General features: G+C 42.8%; 1 protein-coding gene across 5 annotated transcripts in view; it reads left to right on the top strand.

Moving 5' to 3' along the window:
- Positions 1 to 17,829, top strand: part of LOC130275391 (flavin-containing monooxygenase 5-like) — a 54,636-nt gene that overhangs the window by 14,667 nt on the left and 22,140 nt on the right. For 4 of the 5 annotated variants that reach the window (XM_056523287.1, XM_056523286.1, XM_056523285.1 and 1 more), the window contains exons 2-4: positions 6,061 to 6,228; positions 14,587 to 14,775; positions 16,340 to 16,502. In XM_056523287.1, coding sequence (XP_056379262.1) covers positions 6,097 to 6,228; positions 14,587 to 14,775; positions 16,340 to 16,502 — 484 coding nt within the window. In that variant the 5' untranslated portion in view covers positions 6,061 to 6,096. The remainder of the gene's footprint in view (positions 1 to 6,060; positions 6,229 to 14,586; positions 14,776 to 16,339; positions 16,503 to 17,829) is intronic. The other variant, XM_056523289.1, reaches the window with a different exon arrangement.

Genomic DNA, 17,829 nt, shown 5'->3' with positions numbered 1-17,829 from the left:
CCCCCTCCCATAGACTTGCATTGAGGGGGCATGGACGTGATGTCACGAGCGGGGCGTGACCGTGACGTTACGAGCCTCCGTGCTGCATCGCCAGTTATCTGGCATGGAGCGAAGTTCGCTCCATTGACTGGATGTCTGGGGTGCCGCAGCCAAGATCACGGTGGTCCCCAGCGGCATCCTTTCGATAGGGGATAAGATGTATAGGGACGGAGTACCCCTTTAATATTTAACATGTCCACCCATGTACCAAGAGGTTCCGGGCACAAGGAAATCACCTATGACTAGTAGCTTAGAGCTCAACACTCAACTGGCATCACAACCATGAGGTGGTCCGGGCATTTGTGTAGATTTGGGATTTTATACTAGAGATACGTAGAGCATTAGGAGGGTATAAAGGCTTTGGGTACATCATAAGTAGTGATGAGCGGTATTGCCCATAATCGACTTTGCGATATTTCGCGAATATATAGACGAATATTCGTCTTATATTCGCAAATTTTGCGTACTCGTTATATTCGCATATTTGAGGAAGAAAACAGTGGGGGTTGGGCAACTTTACTATTGGTTGCTAGGGATGTTGTTGATAACTTCTGACAAGTGTATTTGCATCATTCTAATTGGCCCACAAGTGAAAAAAAGGAATATGCGAATATGTGGAAAAAAGTGAATATTCGTAATTTCGAATATATAGTGAATATATTCGCTATATTTGCGAATTTGTGATATTTGCGATAAAAATTTGAAATGCGAATATTCGCGCCCAACACTAGTCATAAGGGACAGACGATTGTGAAATAGAACCAAAGCTAAGTGGTCTGTTATTCTTCTTACTTGCTCAATGTGTTTCTCCTCCCCAGTACATAATTACTATCATGTTTTGTATTGTTTTTTCTATTATTTATAGTTACTTAGTTACTGGCCATGGGACCCTCTTTATTATTGCATTCCTTGAATTTACCGAATTACATGAACATGTCCTTGGCAGAAACACTGAAATAGTTTTGGGTTTGTCTAGTTGATTTTTTCAATCAGATATGAGAGAAGCGTTGGTATTATTAATTGGCCCTAAAGGCAGAAATAACGAACAAAACACTGTCCACATGTGTACCACCGGGTGAGTGCCGACACGGCATCAGCTTTTCTTACAAGAATTGACGAGTCTCCCCTTCTACATCCCTACGAAAGGCAAAAATAAAGAACAAAACATTGTCCAAGGAGTAAGAAACAGTCTAGTATGGGAAGTTCTACGGCAAGGGGGACATAGTCCAAAAGGTAACTCCAATTACTGGGAAACGAAGCTCTGGGTCATTTTCCTGATGGATGCCCCTTTAGGAATGTTATCCTTAGAAGTAACTCCCTGATCCAAGGGAACAATGGTACTGTGATCATTGGTGTTTCCAGGATCTTAAAGGGGTACTCTGCTGCTCAGCGTTTGGAACAAACTGTTCCAGGAGCTTGTGATGTAATAGCCCCGCCCCCTCATGATGTCACACCCAACCCCCTCAATGCAAGTCTATGGGAGGGGGCGTGACAGCCGTCACGCCCCCTCCCATAGACACGCATTGAGGGGGCAGGGTGTGACGTCATGCGGGGGCGGGGCAATGATGTCACAAGCTTCCAGCACCGGCTCCAGCGTTCGGAACAGTTTGTTCCAGACGCTGAGCGGCGGAGTACCCCTTTAGGAAGGTGCTGGCTGCAGAATCCGCTCCTCAGTCCAATGATATCTACATTAAGGGGTACTCCGGGAGAAAACTTTTTTTTTTTTTTAAATCGACTGGTGCCAGAACTTTAAACAGATTTGTAAATTACTTCAAATCTAAAAATCTTAATCCCTCCAGTTCTTATCAGCTGCTGTATGCTCCAGAGGAAGTACTTTTCTTTTTAAATTTATTTTCTGTCTGATCACAGTGCTCTCTGCTGACACCTCTGTCTGTCTCAGGAACTGTCCAGATCAGGAGCAAATCCCCATAGCAAATCTCTCCTGCTCTTGACAGTTGCTGACATGGACAGAGGTGTCAGCAGAGAGCACTGTGGTCAGACAGAAAAGAAATTTAAAAAGAAAATAACTTCCTGTGGAGCTTACAGCACCTGATAAGATTTTTAAATTGAAGTAATTTACAAATCTATTTAACTTTAAACTAATTTAAACTAATTAAAAAAAAAAAAATTTTCACCGGATTACCCCTTTAACCCCTTAAGGACCAAGGACGTACCGGTACGTCCTTGGTCCTGCTCTTCTGATATAACGCGGGGTTACACAGTAACCCCGCGTCATATCATGGCGGGCCCGGCGTCATAGTGAAGCCGGGACCCGCCTCTAATAGCGCGCAGCGCCGATCGCGGCGCCGCGCGCTATTAACCCTTTAGCCGCGCGCTCAGAGCTGAGCCGCGCGGCTAAAAGTGAAAGTTCCCGGCTAGCTCAGTCGGGCTGTTCGGGATAGCCGCGGCTAATCGCGGCATCCCGAACAGCTGACAGGACAGCGGGAGGGCCCCTTCCTGCCTCCTCGCTGTCCGATCGCCGAATGACTGCTCAGTGCCTGAGATCCAGGCCTGAGCAGTCATGCGGCAGAATCGTTGATCACTGGTTTCTTATGAGAAACCAGTGATCAACATAGAAGATCAGTGTGTGCAGTGTTATAGGTCCCTATGGGACCTATAACACTGCAAAAAAAAAGTGAAAAAAAAAAGTGAATAAAGATCATTTAACTCCTCCCCTATTAAAAGTTTGAATCACCCCCCTTTTCCAATAAAAAAAAAACACAGTGTAAATAAAAATAAAAATAAACATATGTGGTATCACCGCGTGCGAAAATGTCCGAATTATAAAAATATATCATTAATTAAACCGCTCGGTCAATGGCGTGCGCGCAAAAAAATTCCATCAATAAGTCCTATCATTGCAAAAATGGTACCGTTAAAAACTTCAGATCACGGCGCAAAAAATGAGCCCTCGTACCTCCCCATACACGGAAAAATAAAAAAGTTATAGGGGTCAGAAGATGACAATTTTAAACGTATTAATTTTCCTGCATGTAGTTAGGATTTTTTCCAGAAGTCCGACAAAATCAAACCTATATAAGTAGGGGATCATTTTAATCGTATGGACCTACAGAATACATATCAGGTGTCATTTTTACCGAAAAATTTACTACGTAGAAAAAACGGAAGCCCCCAAAAGTTACAAAACTGCGTTTTTTTTTTTCAATTTTGTCGCACAATGATTTTTTTTCCCGCTTCACCATAGATTTTTGGGCAAAATGACTGACGTCATTACAAAGTAGAATTGGTGGCGCAAAAAATAAGCCATCATATGGATTTTTAGGTGTAAATTTGAAAGAGTTATGATTTTTTTAAAGGCAAGGAGCAAAAAACGAAAATGCAAAAACGGAAAAACCTCCGGTCCTTAAGGGGTTAAGTAAGTCTCTCTAAACTTTGGCATTTATAGTATCCCAAGATGGTACAGGCTTTAGCAACACCTCTTTACTCCACTGGGATCCACCTGCAAGTCTCTCCACATCCCAAGTCCAGGATTTTAAAGGGGTACTCAACCCCTAGACATCTTATCCCCTATCCAAAGGATAGGGGATAAGATGTCTGATCGCGGGGGTCCTGCCGCTGGGGACCCCCGCAATATAGCATGCGGCACCCCCCTGTTACTGCTCCGGAAGCGCAGGAGGGTCTGGCTCTCGACCACGGGAACGGAAGATCGTGACATCACGACTCCGCCCAAGTGTGACGTCAAGCGCCGTCCCCTCAATGCAAGTCTATGGGAGGGGGTGTGACGGCTGTAAATACCCAAATGAGTAGGCATTTTGGACAGGGTCCAAATGCTCCTCCTCAGATCTGGCTGTAGACAATAATTAGGAATACAGCAGGAGGCGCCTACAGCATCCAGATGCCATTTGCAGGTGTGAATGTCCCCATTGACCAGTCTCAGTAGGTGGTCATCGGGGGGGGGGGGGGGGGGGGGGAAACATCTCTAGATTAGATTGTCACAGAATCCAGTCCATGACACAGGTGATGGTGAACGGATCTTGGATTGAACTAAACTTTTTTAAAGTTTTAGCGTTGTAAAGCTTCTTTGCCGTTAGTTTGGCCATTCCTGAGATGGGCATGGTGGTGAATATTGGCCAGTGCTATATTAGGTGTCCTACCATAAGGTTTGATATGTTGTGCATGACAGTAGTTTTTTTCCCCCAAGGTTGGGAAGTACAGTCTAAATAGGCTTTCCAATCGGTAGTGGTCCAACTGCAGGGACCTCCACATTCTTCAGAATGAAGGATTGCAATGTTAAAGAGAACCTATCATGAACTCATCTGTCCCTAATTCCTCCCCCCCCCCCCATCTTTCCCTGCATCTTCCTGACTCTAATCCTAACTTTTTTTTTTCTATAAAACCCCTTTTCCTACCATTTTCCATCTCCTGTTAGTTGCTTATTTTGCTGCCCTCTGTGAGAGAGGAAGGGGGAGTGGCCCAGCAGGCGTGATGTCAGTTGAAGCCTGGCTGGGCTCACTTCCGCCCTTCTTCTGCGGCCTACTTTTAATCCAGATCCTGCTTGTAATCTGGTAATCCGGATAAGCGGGTTACTTTCAGCCCGCGATCCAGTTGCTGCTGTGCTTATAATCCAGGGGAGCTGATAGCGCCGCGATCCTGCCGCTGGCGTGCTTATAATCACGGGGGGCGGCTGTCGTCCTGCTTGAAATCACGGTGGGAAGGGGTGCTCAAAGGCTCTGCGGGCCATCCTGCCAGGCTGGCAGCGAAATCACTGAGCCGGGACATGTAGGGAGACCCCTAGTGGTCAGTTTTTCAAAGAAAATATAAAGATACATGTTTGTTAATCACATGTTTTAGAAAGTTGTTTCAAATACATTGATTAACAAAATATAAAAAGTTTTTTTGGTGACAGGTACTCTTTAAACTCTTCAATTTGTAGACTAAAGGCAGATGCCGTATCGGTGCTCACCCGGTGGTAAAGATATTAGCAGTTACCACAAAATAATAAAGTAATTGGCTTTAATTGCAGTAAATGACACACTGATAGCGCGTTTCGAGGTGATGGCACCACTCTTCGTCAGGTCCATAAGCATTCTGAACATTTTGCTCAGAAAGCTCGGAGCCTGAGGCCGTGATCATGACATCATGGCCCCGCCCCCTCCATTCATGTCTATGGGAGGTGGCGTGTCTGCCGACACGCCCCCTCCCATAGACATGAATGGATGGGGCATAACGTCACAAGGGGGTGTGGCCATGACGTCATGACCACTGCTGTAGGTACCCGGCATTTGTTTCGAATGCCTGGTGCTGCGGAAGATCCCACTGCTGGAGCCCCACACGATCAGACATCTTATCCCCTATCCAAAGGATGTCTAGTAGTGGAGTACCCCTTTAAACTAAGAAATCCTATAAGCTTTATTATAATACACACACAATGTTAAAATAATGTGCTGTGCTAGTGCAAGGGTTAAATGATCACTTGGCCAGCTGGCCGTACTTTCCCTAATATCAGAAGTACAGTCATATGTCTGCAGAACACATGACCATATGAATAGTTGTTTAGTATGTATGAAAACTTATTACTCAGCCCCCCTCAACATGTTTCACCACAAGACCGTGGCACCATGCCCGCTGCCTCTTAACAAAGGGATTACAACAATCCCAAGTAGAACTCTCCTTAATATCTGGGATCAATCTATTATGGTGTCTTGGACCTTGGCGCCATTTTTCATGACTGGTGGGGAACCCAACCCAGACGTAGGGGCATAATGCCCTTTCCCTGTTCTCAAGTTGTGTGTGGTATTGCAACTTGGCTCCATTCACCTCAATAGAACTCAGCTGCAATATCACATACAACCTGAAGACAGAGGTGGCGCTGTTTTTGGAAGAAATTAACTCTCTGTTTCTATCCCTAGATAACCCCTTTAATAAACAATGAAGCATGACAGTCATATTGCAGCCAGTTGTGTGACACATTTCTAGCTATGGTGACAGTAATATATATTTACTAGCTTTTAATACGCACTAGAAGCATTATCTGATATAATGTATTCACTTTCCTGCCAGTGTTCTGTTCTGTGAAGCTAAACTCAGCACGCCACCATGGGTAAGAAGGTCGCAGTAATTGGTGCCGGGGCCAGTGGACTACCAGCTATAAAGTGCTGCCTGGACGAAGGTTTAGAGCCGACGTGCTTTGAAAGAAGCGATGATATTGGAGGACTGTGGAGATTTAAGGTATATTTACACTTTAAAACTAAAAGTGTACCTGTTAACTCAGTGTACAGAGCCCCGCTTGTCCTCAGTGCACAGAGCCCTGCTTGTCCTCAGTGTACAGAGCCCTGCTTGTCCTCAGTGTACAGAGCCCTGCTTGTCCTCAGTGCACAGAGCCCCGCTTGTCCTCAGTGCACAGAGCCCTGCTTGTCCTCAGTGCACAGAGCCCCACTTGTCCTCAGTGTACAGAGCCCCGCTTGTCCTCAGTGTACAGAGCCCGCTTGTCCTGAGTGTACAGGGCCCTGCTTGTCCTCAGTGTACAGAGCCCTGCTTGTCCTCAGTGTACAGGGCCCTGCTTGTCCTCAGTGTACAGAGCCCTGCTTGTCCTCAGTGTACAGAGCACTACTTGTCCTCAGTGTACAGGCCCTGCTTGTCCTCAGTGTACAGATCCCTGCTTGTCCTCAGTGTACAGATCCCTGATTGTCCTCAGTGTACAGAGTCCTGATTGTCCTCAGTGTACAGAGTCCTGATTGTCCTCAGTGTACAGAGTCCTGCTTGTCCTCAGTGTACAGATCCCTGCTTGTCCTCAGTGTACAGAGCCCTGCTTGTCCTCAGTGTACAGAGCCCTGCTTGTCCTCAGTGTACAGAGCCCTGCTTGTCCTCAGTGTACAGAGCCCTGCTTGTCCTCAGTGTACAGAGCCCTGCTTGTCCTCAGTGTACAGAGCCCTGCTTGTCCTCAGTGTACAGAGCCCTGCTTGTCCTTAGTGTACAGAGCGCTGCTTGTCCTCAGTGCACAGAGTCCTGCTTGTCCTCAGTGTACAGAGCCCTGCTTTTCCTTAGTGTACAGAGCGCTGCTTGTCCTCAGTGCACAGAGTCCTGCTTGTCCTCAGTGTACAGAGTCCTGCTTGTCCATTTACACTTTCTGTATTTTGCCTCCTCACAGAGACACACAGACAAAAGCTGTAGGGACAAAAATATACACTTTTTTTTAAATCAATATATATTACAAATATACAATATAATGGTATTTTCTACATTATATAAAAAGTTTTTGCTATGGACATGAACACTTTAAACACATATTGATGTAGAAAAGCTTACTTGGTTGTAGACCATCTCAGCATTGCAATGATCTGAAAGACGTCTCTCTGTCTGTTATACAGTATATGGCTTTTACTTTTTCCGGCTTAGGCCTCTTGCACGCTGCAGTATTACAGGTTTCATTTGTTACTTGACACTACATATTCTCATCACAATGTGTTACTGATGCATTAAAGGGGTACTCTGGTGGAAAACAAACAAACTGGTGCTAGAAAGTTAAACAGATTTGTAAATGACTTCTATTTAAAAATCTTAATCCTTCCAGTACTTATCAGCTGCTGTGTGCTCAACAGGGAGTTTTTTTCTTTTTGAATTTCTTTTCTGTCTGACCACAGTGCTCTCTGCTGACACCATTTCAGGAACTGTCCAGAGCACAAGCAAATCCTCATAGCAAACCTCTCCTGCTCTGGACAGTTCCTGACATGGACAGAGGTGTCAGCAGAGAGCACAGTGGTCAGACTGGAAAGAACTACACAACTTCCTCTGGAGCATGCAGCAGCTAATAAGTACTGGAAGGATTAAGATTTTGCAATAGAAGTAATTTACAAATCTGTAAAAAGGAAAAAATGTGTGCAGCTCACAAATCTACAATCCGAGGATATAGTTGGTTATATGCCGAAACCCCAACGGCCGGGAATAAATAATATGAAGAGAAAATATATAACCAATCCTTCTAGGATTTTACCCCGAAGGGTACACAATGAATTCAAAAATAATATAGAGAAATTTCAATTGATATAAATGTTATTACACATATATAAAACAGTTGATGAAATTGTATAAAATTATTCTAGTCCTGGCACAGATATATAAGGTGAATATTCCACTGGGCCCTAGTGGTATTGATCACCTAAAGTGGGAAGACTTTGATCTAACAATCCTATATAATAGAAACATTATTAAAAAAATTGATTAATAAAAAATTATTAAAAATTATAGAAAAGTTATAGAAAAATATATACCGGTCTGAAAAAGGTATTGAGTCCTTCTCTGGTGCAGCTGATATAATATCTTAGTGATGAATAGATGGACCAGTAGTGTATCCACTATGCAGTTGATTTTATCAGTCTATTGACTATTACGGGCTTACTGGTCTGTGTTGGATACTGCTGTCACAGTGTATCTCACCCGCTCCTGGCGCTTGATGTTGTTTCCGTCCACCATACGCCGGCTGCGCTGGCACAGGGCTGTCACTCGTGCAGAGTTTTACTTATGTAGGGGTACGTTTGGCACAACGTCTCCAGTGGCCTCCGTGCTGCTCCTGTTATGGTATTGCAGGGCGGGTGCAGCGCTGGCGTCCCTCGTGGTGGATGATGATGGAGAATGGTGTTTTCTCATTGCGGGTGGAAGGTGGATCTTTCCCAGCAGATTCAGGTTAGTGAGAAATCGCGGTGTGAGTCCAGATTGGACTGCAGCTGCAGTGATTGATGCTTCCAATATGTAGCCAGTCTCTGTGCCAGGTTCACACCATCGATGTGTAACAAGGTGCGGCAATTTAAACTAGACGCGTTTCAGGGTTCTTTTGCTAGATCGCATGACCCTTTCTTCAGTAGGAAAAATAAAGAATACATAATGATATTCTGTATTTTTCCTACTGAAGAAAGGGTCATGCGATCTAGCAAAAGAACCCTGAAACGCGTCTAGTTTAAATTGCCGCACCTTGTTACACATCGATGGTGTGAACCTGGCACAGAGACTGGCTACATATTGGAAGCATCAATCACTGCAGCTGCAGTCCAATCTGGACTCACACCGCGATTTCTCACTAACCTGAATCTGCTGGGAAATATCCACCCTTCACCCGCCCTGAGAAAACACCATTCCCCATCATTATCCACCACGAGGGACGCCAGCGCTGCGCCCGCCCTGCAATACCATAACAGGAGCAGCACGGAGGCCACTGGAGACGTTGTGCCAAACGTACCCCTACATAAGTAAAACTCTGCACGAGTGACAGCCCTGTGCCAGCGCAGCCGGCGTATGGTGGACGGAAACAACATCAAGCGCCAGGAGCGGGTGAGATACACTGTGACAGCAGTATCCAACACAGACCAGTAAGCCCGTACTAGTCAATAGACTGATAAAATCAACTGCATAGTGGATACACTACTGGTCCATCTATTCATCATTAAGATATTATATCAGCTGCACCAGAGAAGGACTCAATACCTTTTTCAGACCGGTATATACTTTTCTATAACTTTTCTATAATTTTTAATCATTTTTTATTAATCAATTTTTTAAATCATTTTTCTATTATATATGATTGTTAGATCAAAGTCTTCCCACTTTAGGTGATCAATACCACTAGGGCCCAGTGGAATATTCACCTATATATATCTGTGCCAGGATTAGAATAATTTTATACAATTTCATCAACTGTTTTATATATGTGTAATAACATTTATATCAATTGAAATTTCTCTATATTATTTTTGAATTCATTGTGTACCCTTCGGGGTAAAATCCTAGAAGGATTAATTAAAAAATCTGTTAAATTTTCTGGCATCAGTTGATTCAAAAAAACATTTTTTCCACCGGAGTACCCTTTTAAAGAATAAGTATCATGGAGAAAGACTTATCCCCTGTCCAAAGCAGAAGTAATAAGTTTTAGATGAAGGGGTCTGACCACTGGGACCCCCGCGATCCCCAGCACGGGACCCCGGCTCTCCCTAGCAATGGAGCGTGTCGACCCTCCGCACGAAACGGTGGCTGACATGCCATCTCCGTGTATCTCTATGGGAGAGCTGAAGATAGCTGAACGGCTCCTTTGGATAGGGAATACGTTGGTCTCCATGATATATCTCCTTTAATTAAAGCAAAGGATCCAAGTTAAGTTGCATTATTTGGACAATCATATGTCTGAGGCCAAATGTTGCCATGTAGACCAACCCTTAGACCAGTGTCATAGAGATGGGGAAGACAGAAAGGGATGGATAATTATGACACTTGTGTTTGTTTTGGGGGACATTTTTCCTTTTTTTGAGTAATATTTCAAAAAGGCAGAATTCTTAAACAAACAAACACATCATTATTAATCTCCAATTTTCACTCCTAATATTTTCTTTCCACAATCAATAATAGAGAGAGAAAAGAGTTAAAGAAAATAAGGAAAAATATTATGGACCCTTTTTTTTTTGGCAAAATCAGAACAAAAAAAAGACAATAAATACGAAAGGAAGAAAAAGTGCAGTCCTAAGGTGTTCACCTGGGGATATCTGTGAGTGATGAGGGTGAGGTGTGGGCATAAAAAGGAGGTGGAAGTGGGTGGATTGCAACAGTGGGGGGAGGGGAGGGAAATTAGAAGGAAAAAAAATGGAAAAAAAGAAGGGGGATAGAAAAAGGGCAGAGGAGAAGGGGATAGTGTGTGGGGAATGAGAAAAGCGATCAGACTCCAGTAAAGTGAAAACGAAATCATTATCTGGACTGAAGTGCAGGGGCGCCGCAAGTCAAAACAACAAACAAAACACAGTACAGAGGCCAGGGATCAGGTCAGGACACAATGGGTTATCCACAGCAAAAAAACAGGGAGCACAATACAGCAAACAGACAAACAAAGTTGAGTCAAAACCAGAGAGTAGCGCAGTACCAAAACAATAAGCAAAAGGGAAGTCATATTCAAACAAGGGTCAAGCCCGACAGACAACAAGGCACATAATGACAGGCAAAAGAATAGTCAATAAACAGACTGGAGGCCAGAAAAACATATAAGGGAAAAGCAGACAAAAAGCTAGAGACACAGGTATGAGCTGTAACCAAAAGCGATAGTCCATATAATAGAAGATAGTACCGTGTATATATACTTGGGGTGTTCCGTGCGACTTAGGAAATGGAAGCTTAATCCAAATTCATTGACCTTCCTCTCGCGAAGGTGAAACCGCAAATGAGCGCCGGACACTTCCGACGTTTCGGAGGCCACGGTGTGGCCTCCGAAACGTCGGAAGTGTCCGGCGCTCATTTGCGGTTTCTCCTTCGTGAGAGGAAGGTCAATACCATGGACTCCGGAATGCCCGTGGAAGGGGTGAAATAAGATCCGGAGATCGAATGGACAATCGCGCAGCACAGTGAGCACTTGGGGGAATTGACTTTTTGTACGATGATCTAACATATGACCTGATGGTTAACACTACTAAAATACAAGTCTGTTAAATGCAAATCGTGTGCAGCGTTATTTTCCTACATATCAAAAGCAATTGGCAATAGCAGACTGAAGCCAATAAAGACCCTCTCAGGAGGGTGCGGTCACTAAGGCCAGAGCGCAGCACTAGAAGCCTAAGCAGGTGCCATTGTAACATCTTCCTTTCCTGCGTATATTCACATCACATGACAGATTAGCTGTAGAAATTCCTGCCACTGAAAATACCTTCCATATATCTGAATATTGTTGTTTCTAGATTTCAGAAAACAATAGGAATAGAGAGATCGCTCTCTGGTTAAGGTAGCAAAAATGAATGCTTGACTTAACGGCCTTAGAACATGACCGGGGATTAATAGCCAAGCCACAATCTCACCCAGGAAATGTCTGTATACAGGTGTTTTGGGGTTGTTGCCCTCGGACTGACAATACTTGTGGAATGTTATAGTCCACATTAGGATTATATACAGTATATTAGTTTGAGTGAGGCCACCAGAGCTAATAATATATATAGGCCTCCATTCTGGATTAACCCTTACAAACCTGACCCAGCAGTGAGTGTACCAATTCAGTGTTGCCTTTGTCAAACGTAGGTATTATATACACCCATATACACCAAACGTAGGTATTATATACACCCATATACACCAAACGTAGGTATTATATATATACTAATATACACCAAACGTAGGTATTATATACACCCATATACACCAAACGTAGGTATTATATACACCCATATACACCAATTGTAGGTATTATATACACCCATATACACCAAATGTAGGTATTATATATACCCATATACACCAAATGTAGGTATTATATATACCCATATACACCAAATGTAGGTATTATATATACCCATATACACCAAATGTAGGTATTATATATACCCATATACACCAAATGTAGGTAATATATATACCCATATACACCAAATGTAGGTATTATATACACTCATATACACCAATTGTAGATATTATATACACCCATATACACCAAATGTAGGTATTATATACACCCATATACACCAAACGGAGGTATTATATATATACCCATATACACCAAACATAGGTATTACCGTATATACACCCATACACACCAAACGTAGGTATTATATACACCCATATACACCAATTGTAGGTATTATATACACCCATATACACCAAACGTAGGTATTATATACATCCATATACACCAAACGTAGGTATTATATACACCCATATACACCAAACGTAGGTATTATATACATCCATATACACCAAACGTTGGTATTATATATATATATATATATATATATATATATATACCCGTATACACCAAACGTAGGTATTATATACACCCATACACACCAAGCGTAGGTATTATATACACCAATTGTAGGTATTATATACACCCATATACACCAATTGTAGGTATTATAAATACATATATACACCAAACGTAGGTAATATATATACCCATATACACCAATTGTAGGTATTATATATACCCATATACACCAAATGTAGGTATTATATACACCCATATACACCAAACGTAGGTATTATATACACCCATATACACCAATTGTAGGTATTATATATACCCATATACACCAAACATAGGTATTATATACACCCATATACACCAATTGTAGGTATATATACACCCTCTGTACATATTAAAGGATTGTCATCGGGGATTTAACTGTTGCAGTTTTCTTTTACACCACGGAACATAAAGTTTTATAACATTAATCTAACAGTATTTTACTTTATCAGGATTATTCCTGGCCATTTGTAAACATGTATTAAGTAATCATACCTCGCCCATGTTTGGGATCTGGTCTGTTTCCTATAGTTCACACGATTTGACGCGCACACGCCCTTTTCTTCTCTAATATTTATCTAAGAGATTAGCAATATAGTGTAAAGACTATGAGTGTTTAAGGGGTACTCCAGTGGAAAACTGTTTGTTTTTTTTATCAACTGGTGCCAGAAAGTTAAACAGATTTTTAAATTATTTCTATTAAAAAATCTTAATCCTTCCAGTACTTATTAGCTGCTGAATACTACAGAGGAAAATCTTTTCTTTTTGGAACACAGAGCTCTCTGCTGACATCACGAGCTCAGTGCTCTCTGCTGACACCTCTGTCCATTTTAGGAACTGTCCAGAACAGCATATGTTTTCTATGGGGATTTTCTCCAACTCTGGACAGTTCTTAAAGGGGTACTCCGGTGAAAAACTTAAAAAAAATAATATAATAATCAACTGGTGCCAGAAAGTTAAACAGATTTGTAAATTACTTCTATTAAAAAATCTTAATTCTTCCTTTACTTATTAGCTGCTGAATACTACAGCGGAAATTCTTTTCTTTTTGAAACACAGTGCTCTCTGCTGACATCTCTGTCCATTTTAGGTACTGTCCAGAACAGTATATGTTTGCTATGGGGATTTCCTTTTACGCTGGCAGTTCCTAAAATGGACAGAGATGTCAGCAGAGAGCACTGTGTTTCAAACGGAAAATAATTTCCACTGTAGTATTCAGCAGCTAATAAGTACAGGAAGGATTAAGATTTTTTAATAGAAGTAATTTCCAAATCTGTTTAACTTTCTGGCACCAGTTGATTAAAAAAAAAAAAGTTTTTCACCGGGAGTACCCCTTTAAAAGGGACAGAGGTGTCAGCAGAGAGCTCTGTGTTCCAAAAAGATAATAATTTCCTCGGTAGTATTTAGCAGATAATAAGTACTGGAAGGATTAAGATTTTTTTAATAGACGTAATTTACAAATCTGTTTAAATTTCTGGCACCAGTTGATTAAAAAAAATAAAATAAAAAAAAAGTTTTCCACCAGAGTACCCCTTTAAGCGAACCTGTCAGGAAAAAATTATAATTTTGCTATGTCGTAGATCAGTGTTTCCCAACCAGGGTGCCTCCAGCTGTTGCAAAACCACAACTCCCAGCATGCCTGGACAACCAAAGGCTGTCCAGGCATGCTGGGAGTTGTAGTTTTGCAACAGCTGGAGGCACACTGGTTGGGAAACACCGTCGTAGAGACACATATCAAAATTTTTATTGAATCCGTATAAGCATCTTTAGTTGTTACGTGTCTGATCTGCATATCTGACCAAAGATTATTATTATTTAATTTTTTTATGTAGAAAGACCCTGAAGAGAGCCGAGCCAGCATTTACTATTCGGTGATCATTAACACATCGAAGGAAATGATGTGCTACAGCGACTACCCGATCCCCGAGGAGTACCCCAACTACATGCACAACTCCAAAGTACTGGACTATTTCCACCAATATATCAAAGAGTTTCAGCTCCGGAAATATATCAAGTTCAGGGTAATAATCAGTATCATTTGCTCTAAATAATAGCCTAACATGGTGTTTCCCAACCAGGGGGCCTCCTTCTGTTGCAAAACTACAACTCCCAGCATGCCTAGACAGCCACAGGCTGTCCGACCTTCTGGGAGTTGTAGTCTTGCAGCAGCTTTAGGCACCTCTGTCTAGCACCTATATTTCTCTCTCAAATACCTTCTTTCTGTTGCTCACTTGGTTTGTCATCCTGTGCTCTGGAGGGGGTGTGTCCTCACTCTGTATGACTCACCTGTCTCCCTGAGTCTGCTGTGCTGTGCTAGGTCTCTTCATCCAATCACTGCAGGCTGCTATGTAACCAGGGCTCAAGTCCGGCAGGAACATGTGGGAACTGAGTTTCTGCACTTTTTTCCACAGCAGGAACACAGTTTCCATTGGTAGGAGTCCTGCGGGACCCGCCCTTGAGTTCCCACACTTTTTTTTCCCCAGGACTTGACCCCTGTATATAATCTTCTCCTCTATGTTTTTTTATCCTGCAGTCTGATAGGACAGGAGTGATCACTGATAAGTGTTATTCCATCCCCCACTTCCTGATTTACACAGACAATGATGATAAATTCCCACCTTTGTCTTAATATTGACAAACAATATGAACCCCTTCCCGCTATAGGACATATGCATACGTCCTAGTGATCTCTGCCCCTGCTGCGGGCAGTGCCGGAGATCGGTGGTGGGACCCGGCTGTCAATCACAGCCGGAGTCCCACCGCAGCTGCCGGAGCCGCGATCGCGCCGCTTCTAGCAGCATTAATCCCATAGATGCCGTGATCAATCCTTATCAGGGCATCTATGGTGTTGACAGGGGGAGCGCTCTCCCCCTGTTCACCAACGGTGGCACCACAATATGATCGCGGGTCGCCATTCGTTGCTATGGCAGCGGGGGTCAGATCATGACCTCCTAAGTCTTCCTGCTATGGATGCCTGTGAGATCCAGCCAGAGGCTGTAGAGTGTGCAGATGATCGGGTCATACTGTGCTGCAGTACAAATGTATTGCCGCATAGGCCCCTTTCTCACTACACAATTACTCCGTTTTTGCAGTTCTGTCGGAAAATCGGCAGTAAAACAGCAGTTACGAAATCCTATACGGCCGTTAGAAAATCCCATTATAGTCTATGGGATTTGTCTAATAGCCGTTTTAACCCGTTATAGCCCGTTATTAATAACGGACGTTATTTTGTGACGGAAGATAGTAATGGGAGAAATAGTTTAAAAAAAACACCTATTATTTAATTAGTATTATCATTATTATTATTTTATTATTATTATTTTATTAGTATTATTGGTGGAACCCTGAGCTGTGCCTAATCTTATGTAACATAAAAGTCATAGGTCACATGGTCAGGCGGCCATCTTAGTTTTTGTGGCAATTTTGCACAATATATTTATAAATGTTCTTTTCTGGTTATTATTATTATTATTATTATTATGTTTATTATTAATATTGTTATAGATTGTTTTAATTGCCAATCCCTACGCTTCAGGGAACATTGACCTGGACTAATGTTTTTAGTTTTTTTTTTGTTTGTTTTAGACTTCCGTTATCAGTGTAAGGAAGCATCCAGATTTCGCAACTACTGGTCAGTGGGACGTGACCACAGAACATGAAGGAAAACAGGAGACACAAGTGTTTGATGCCGTTCTGGTGTGTGTCGGTCATCACACTGCTCCAAACCTATCGCTCAAATCCTTCCCAGGTACTAAAAATTGTCAACCCGGTATATTGTATTGCGGTCTGGTCGGGTGCAGCTCCGGAGGCTCGTGACATTACAGCCATGCCCCGCTTTTGATGTGACGGCTACGCCCCCTCAATGCAAGTCTATGGGAGGGGGCGTGGCGTGGAGGGGGAGTGACGAGCGTGATGTCATTAGGGGCGGGGTTATGACGTTACGAACTCCCGGCACCGGCTCCAGCGTTCGGAACAGTTTGTTCCAATCGCTGGAGCCTGTGCCGGGAGTTCGTAACGTCATAACCCCGCCCCCTCATGACATCACGCTCGTCACTCCCCCTCCACGCCACGCCCCCTCCCATAGACTTGCATTGAGGGGGCGTAGCCGTCACATCACAAGCGGGGCATGGCTGTAATGTCACGAGCCTCCGGAGCTGCACCCGACACTTTAAACGAATGACAGATGCAGCAGGGAGATCGTGGGGGTCCCCAGCGGCGGGACCCCCGCAATCAGACATCGTATCCCCTATCCTTTGGATAGGAGATAAGATGTCTAGGGGCGGAGTACCACTTTAATGCACCAGGATGTACATTTACGTCCAAAAGGGCATTCTGATTTTGAAGCGAGTGCAGGAGCTGCACTCGCTTTATAGCCGGCAGGTCCTGGCTGCTATCAGGGATCATGCTGATGCCTGCCATTTACCATTCAGCTGCTGTGATCAATAATGATCACGGCATCTAAAGCAGTTGCAATGTATTCACTCAGACCACCCACAGCATGATCGCAGGGGTCCGATAAGTGAAAAATGAGGCCGTAGCTCTGTTTACCTGCGCCGTGCCTCTCGGAGATCTTCTTGTATACTATGCCCACAGAGGCAGACTATACAGGTAGATCGCCAGGATCACTGATGGAGGCTATACATATGCACCGAACCGTAATAGCAATCAAAAGATTGCTATAAATAGTCCCCTAAGGACTTAAAAATGTAAAATAAATAGTAAACAAAAGTTTTTTTTTTAAATGTGAATGAGCACAATAAAAGCCCCCAATAAAAATCTAAATGACACCTTTAATTATTTTACAAAAAAAAAAAGTAAAAAAAATTTATGAAATTGTATCACGACATGTGTAATTGTTGGAACTGTCAAATTTAAATGTTAATGATAAAAGAGATCAAAAAGTCACATATATGCAAAATTGGTGCCCATACAAACTACAGATCATGGTGCAAAAAAAACAAGCCCTTATACAGCTGCCTATACAGACAAATAATAAAGTTATAAGGGAAAAAATTTAGCAATTTTTAACATACCGTATATACTCGAGTATAAGCCGAGGCCCCTAATTTCACCCC

This window comes from Hyla sarda, chromosome 6 (assembly GCF_029499605.1).
Source record: "Hyla sarda isolate aHylSar1 chromosome 6, aHylSar1.hap1, whole genome shotgun sequence".
NCBI classification, from domain to species: domain Eukaryota; kingdom Metazoa; phylum Chordata; class Amphibia; order Anura; family Hylidae; genus Hyla; species Hyla sarda.
This window is presented reverse-complemented; position numbering and strand designations above follow the sequence as displayed.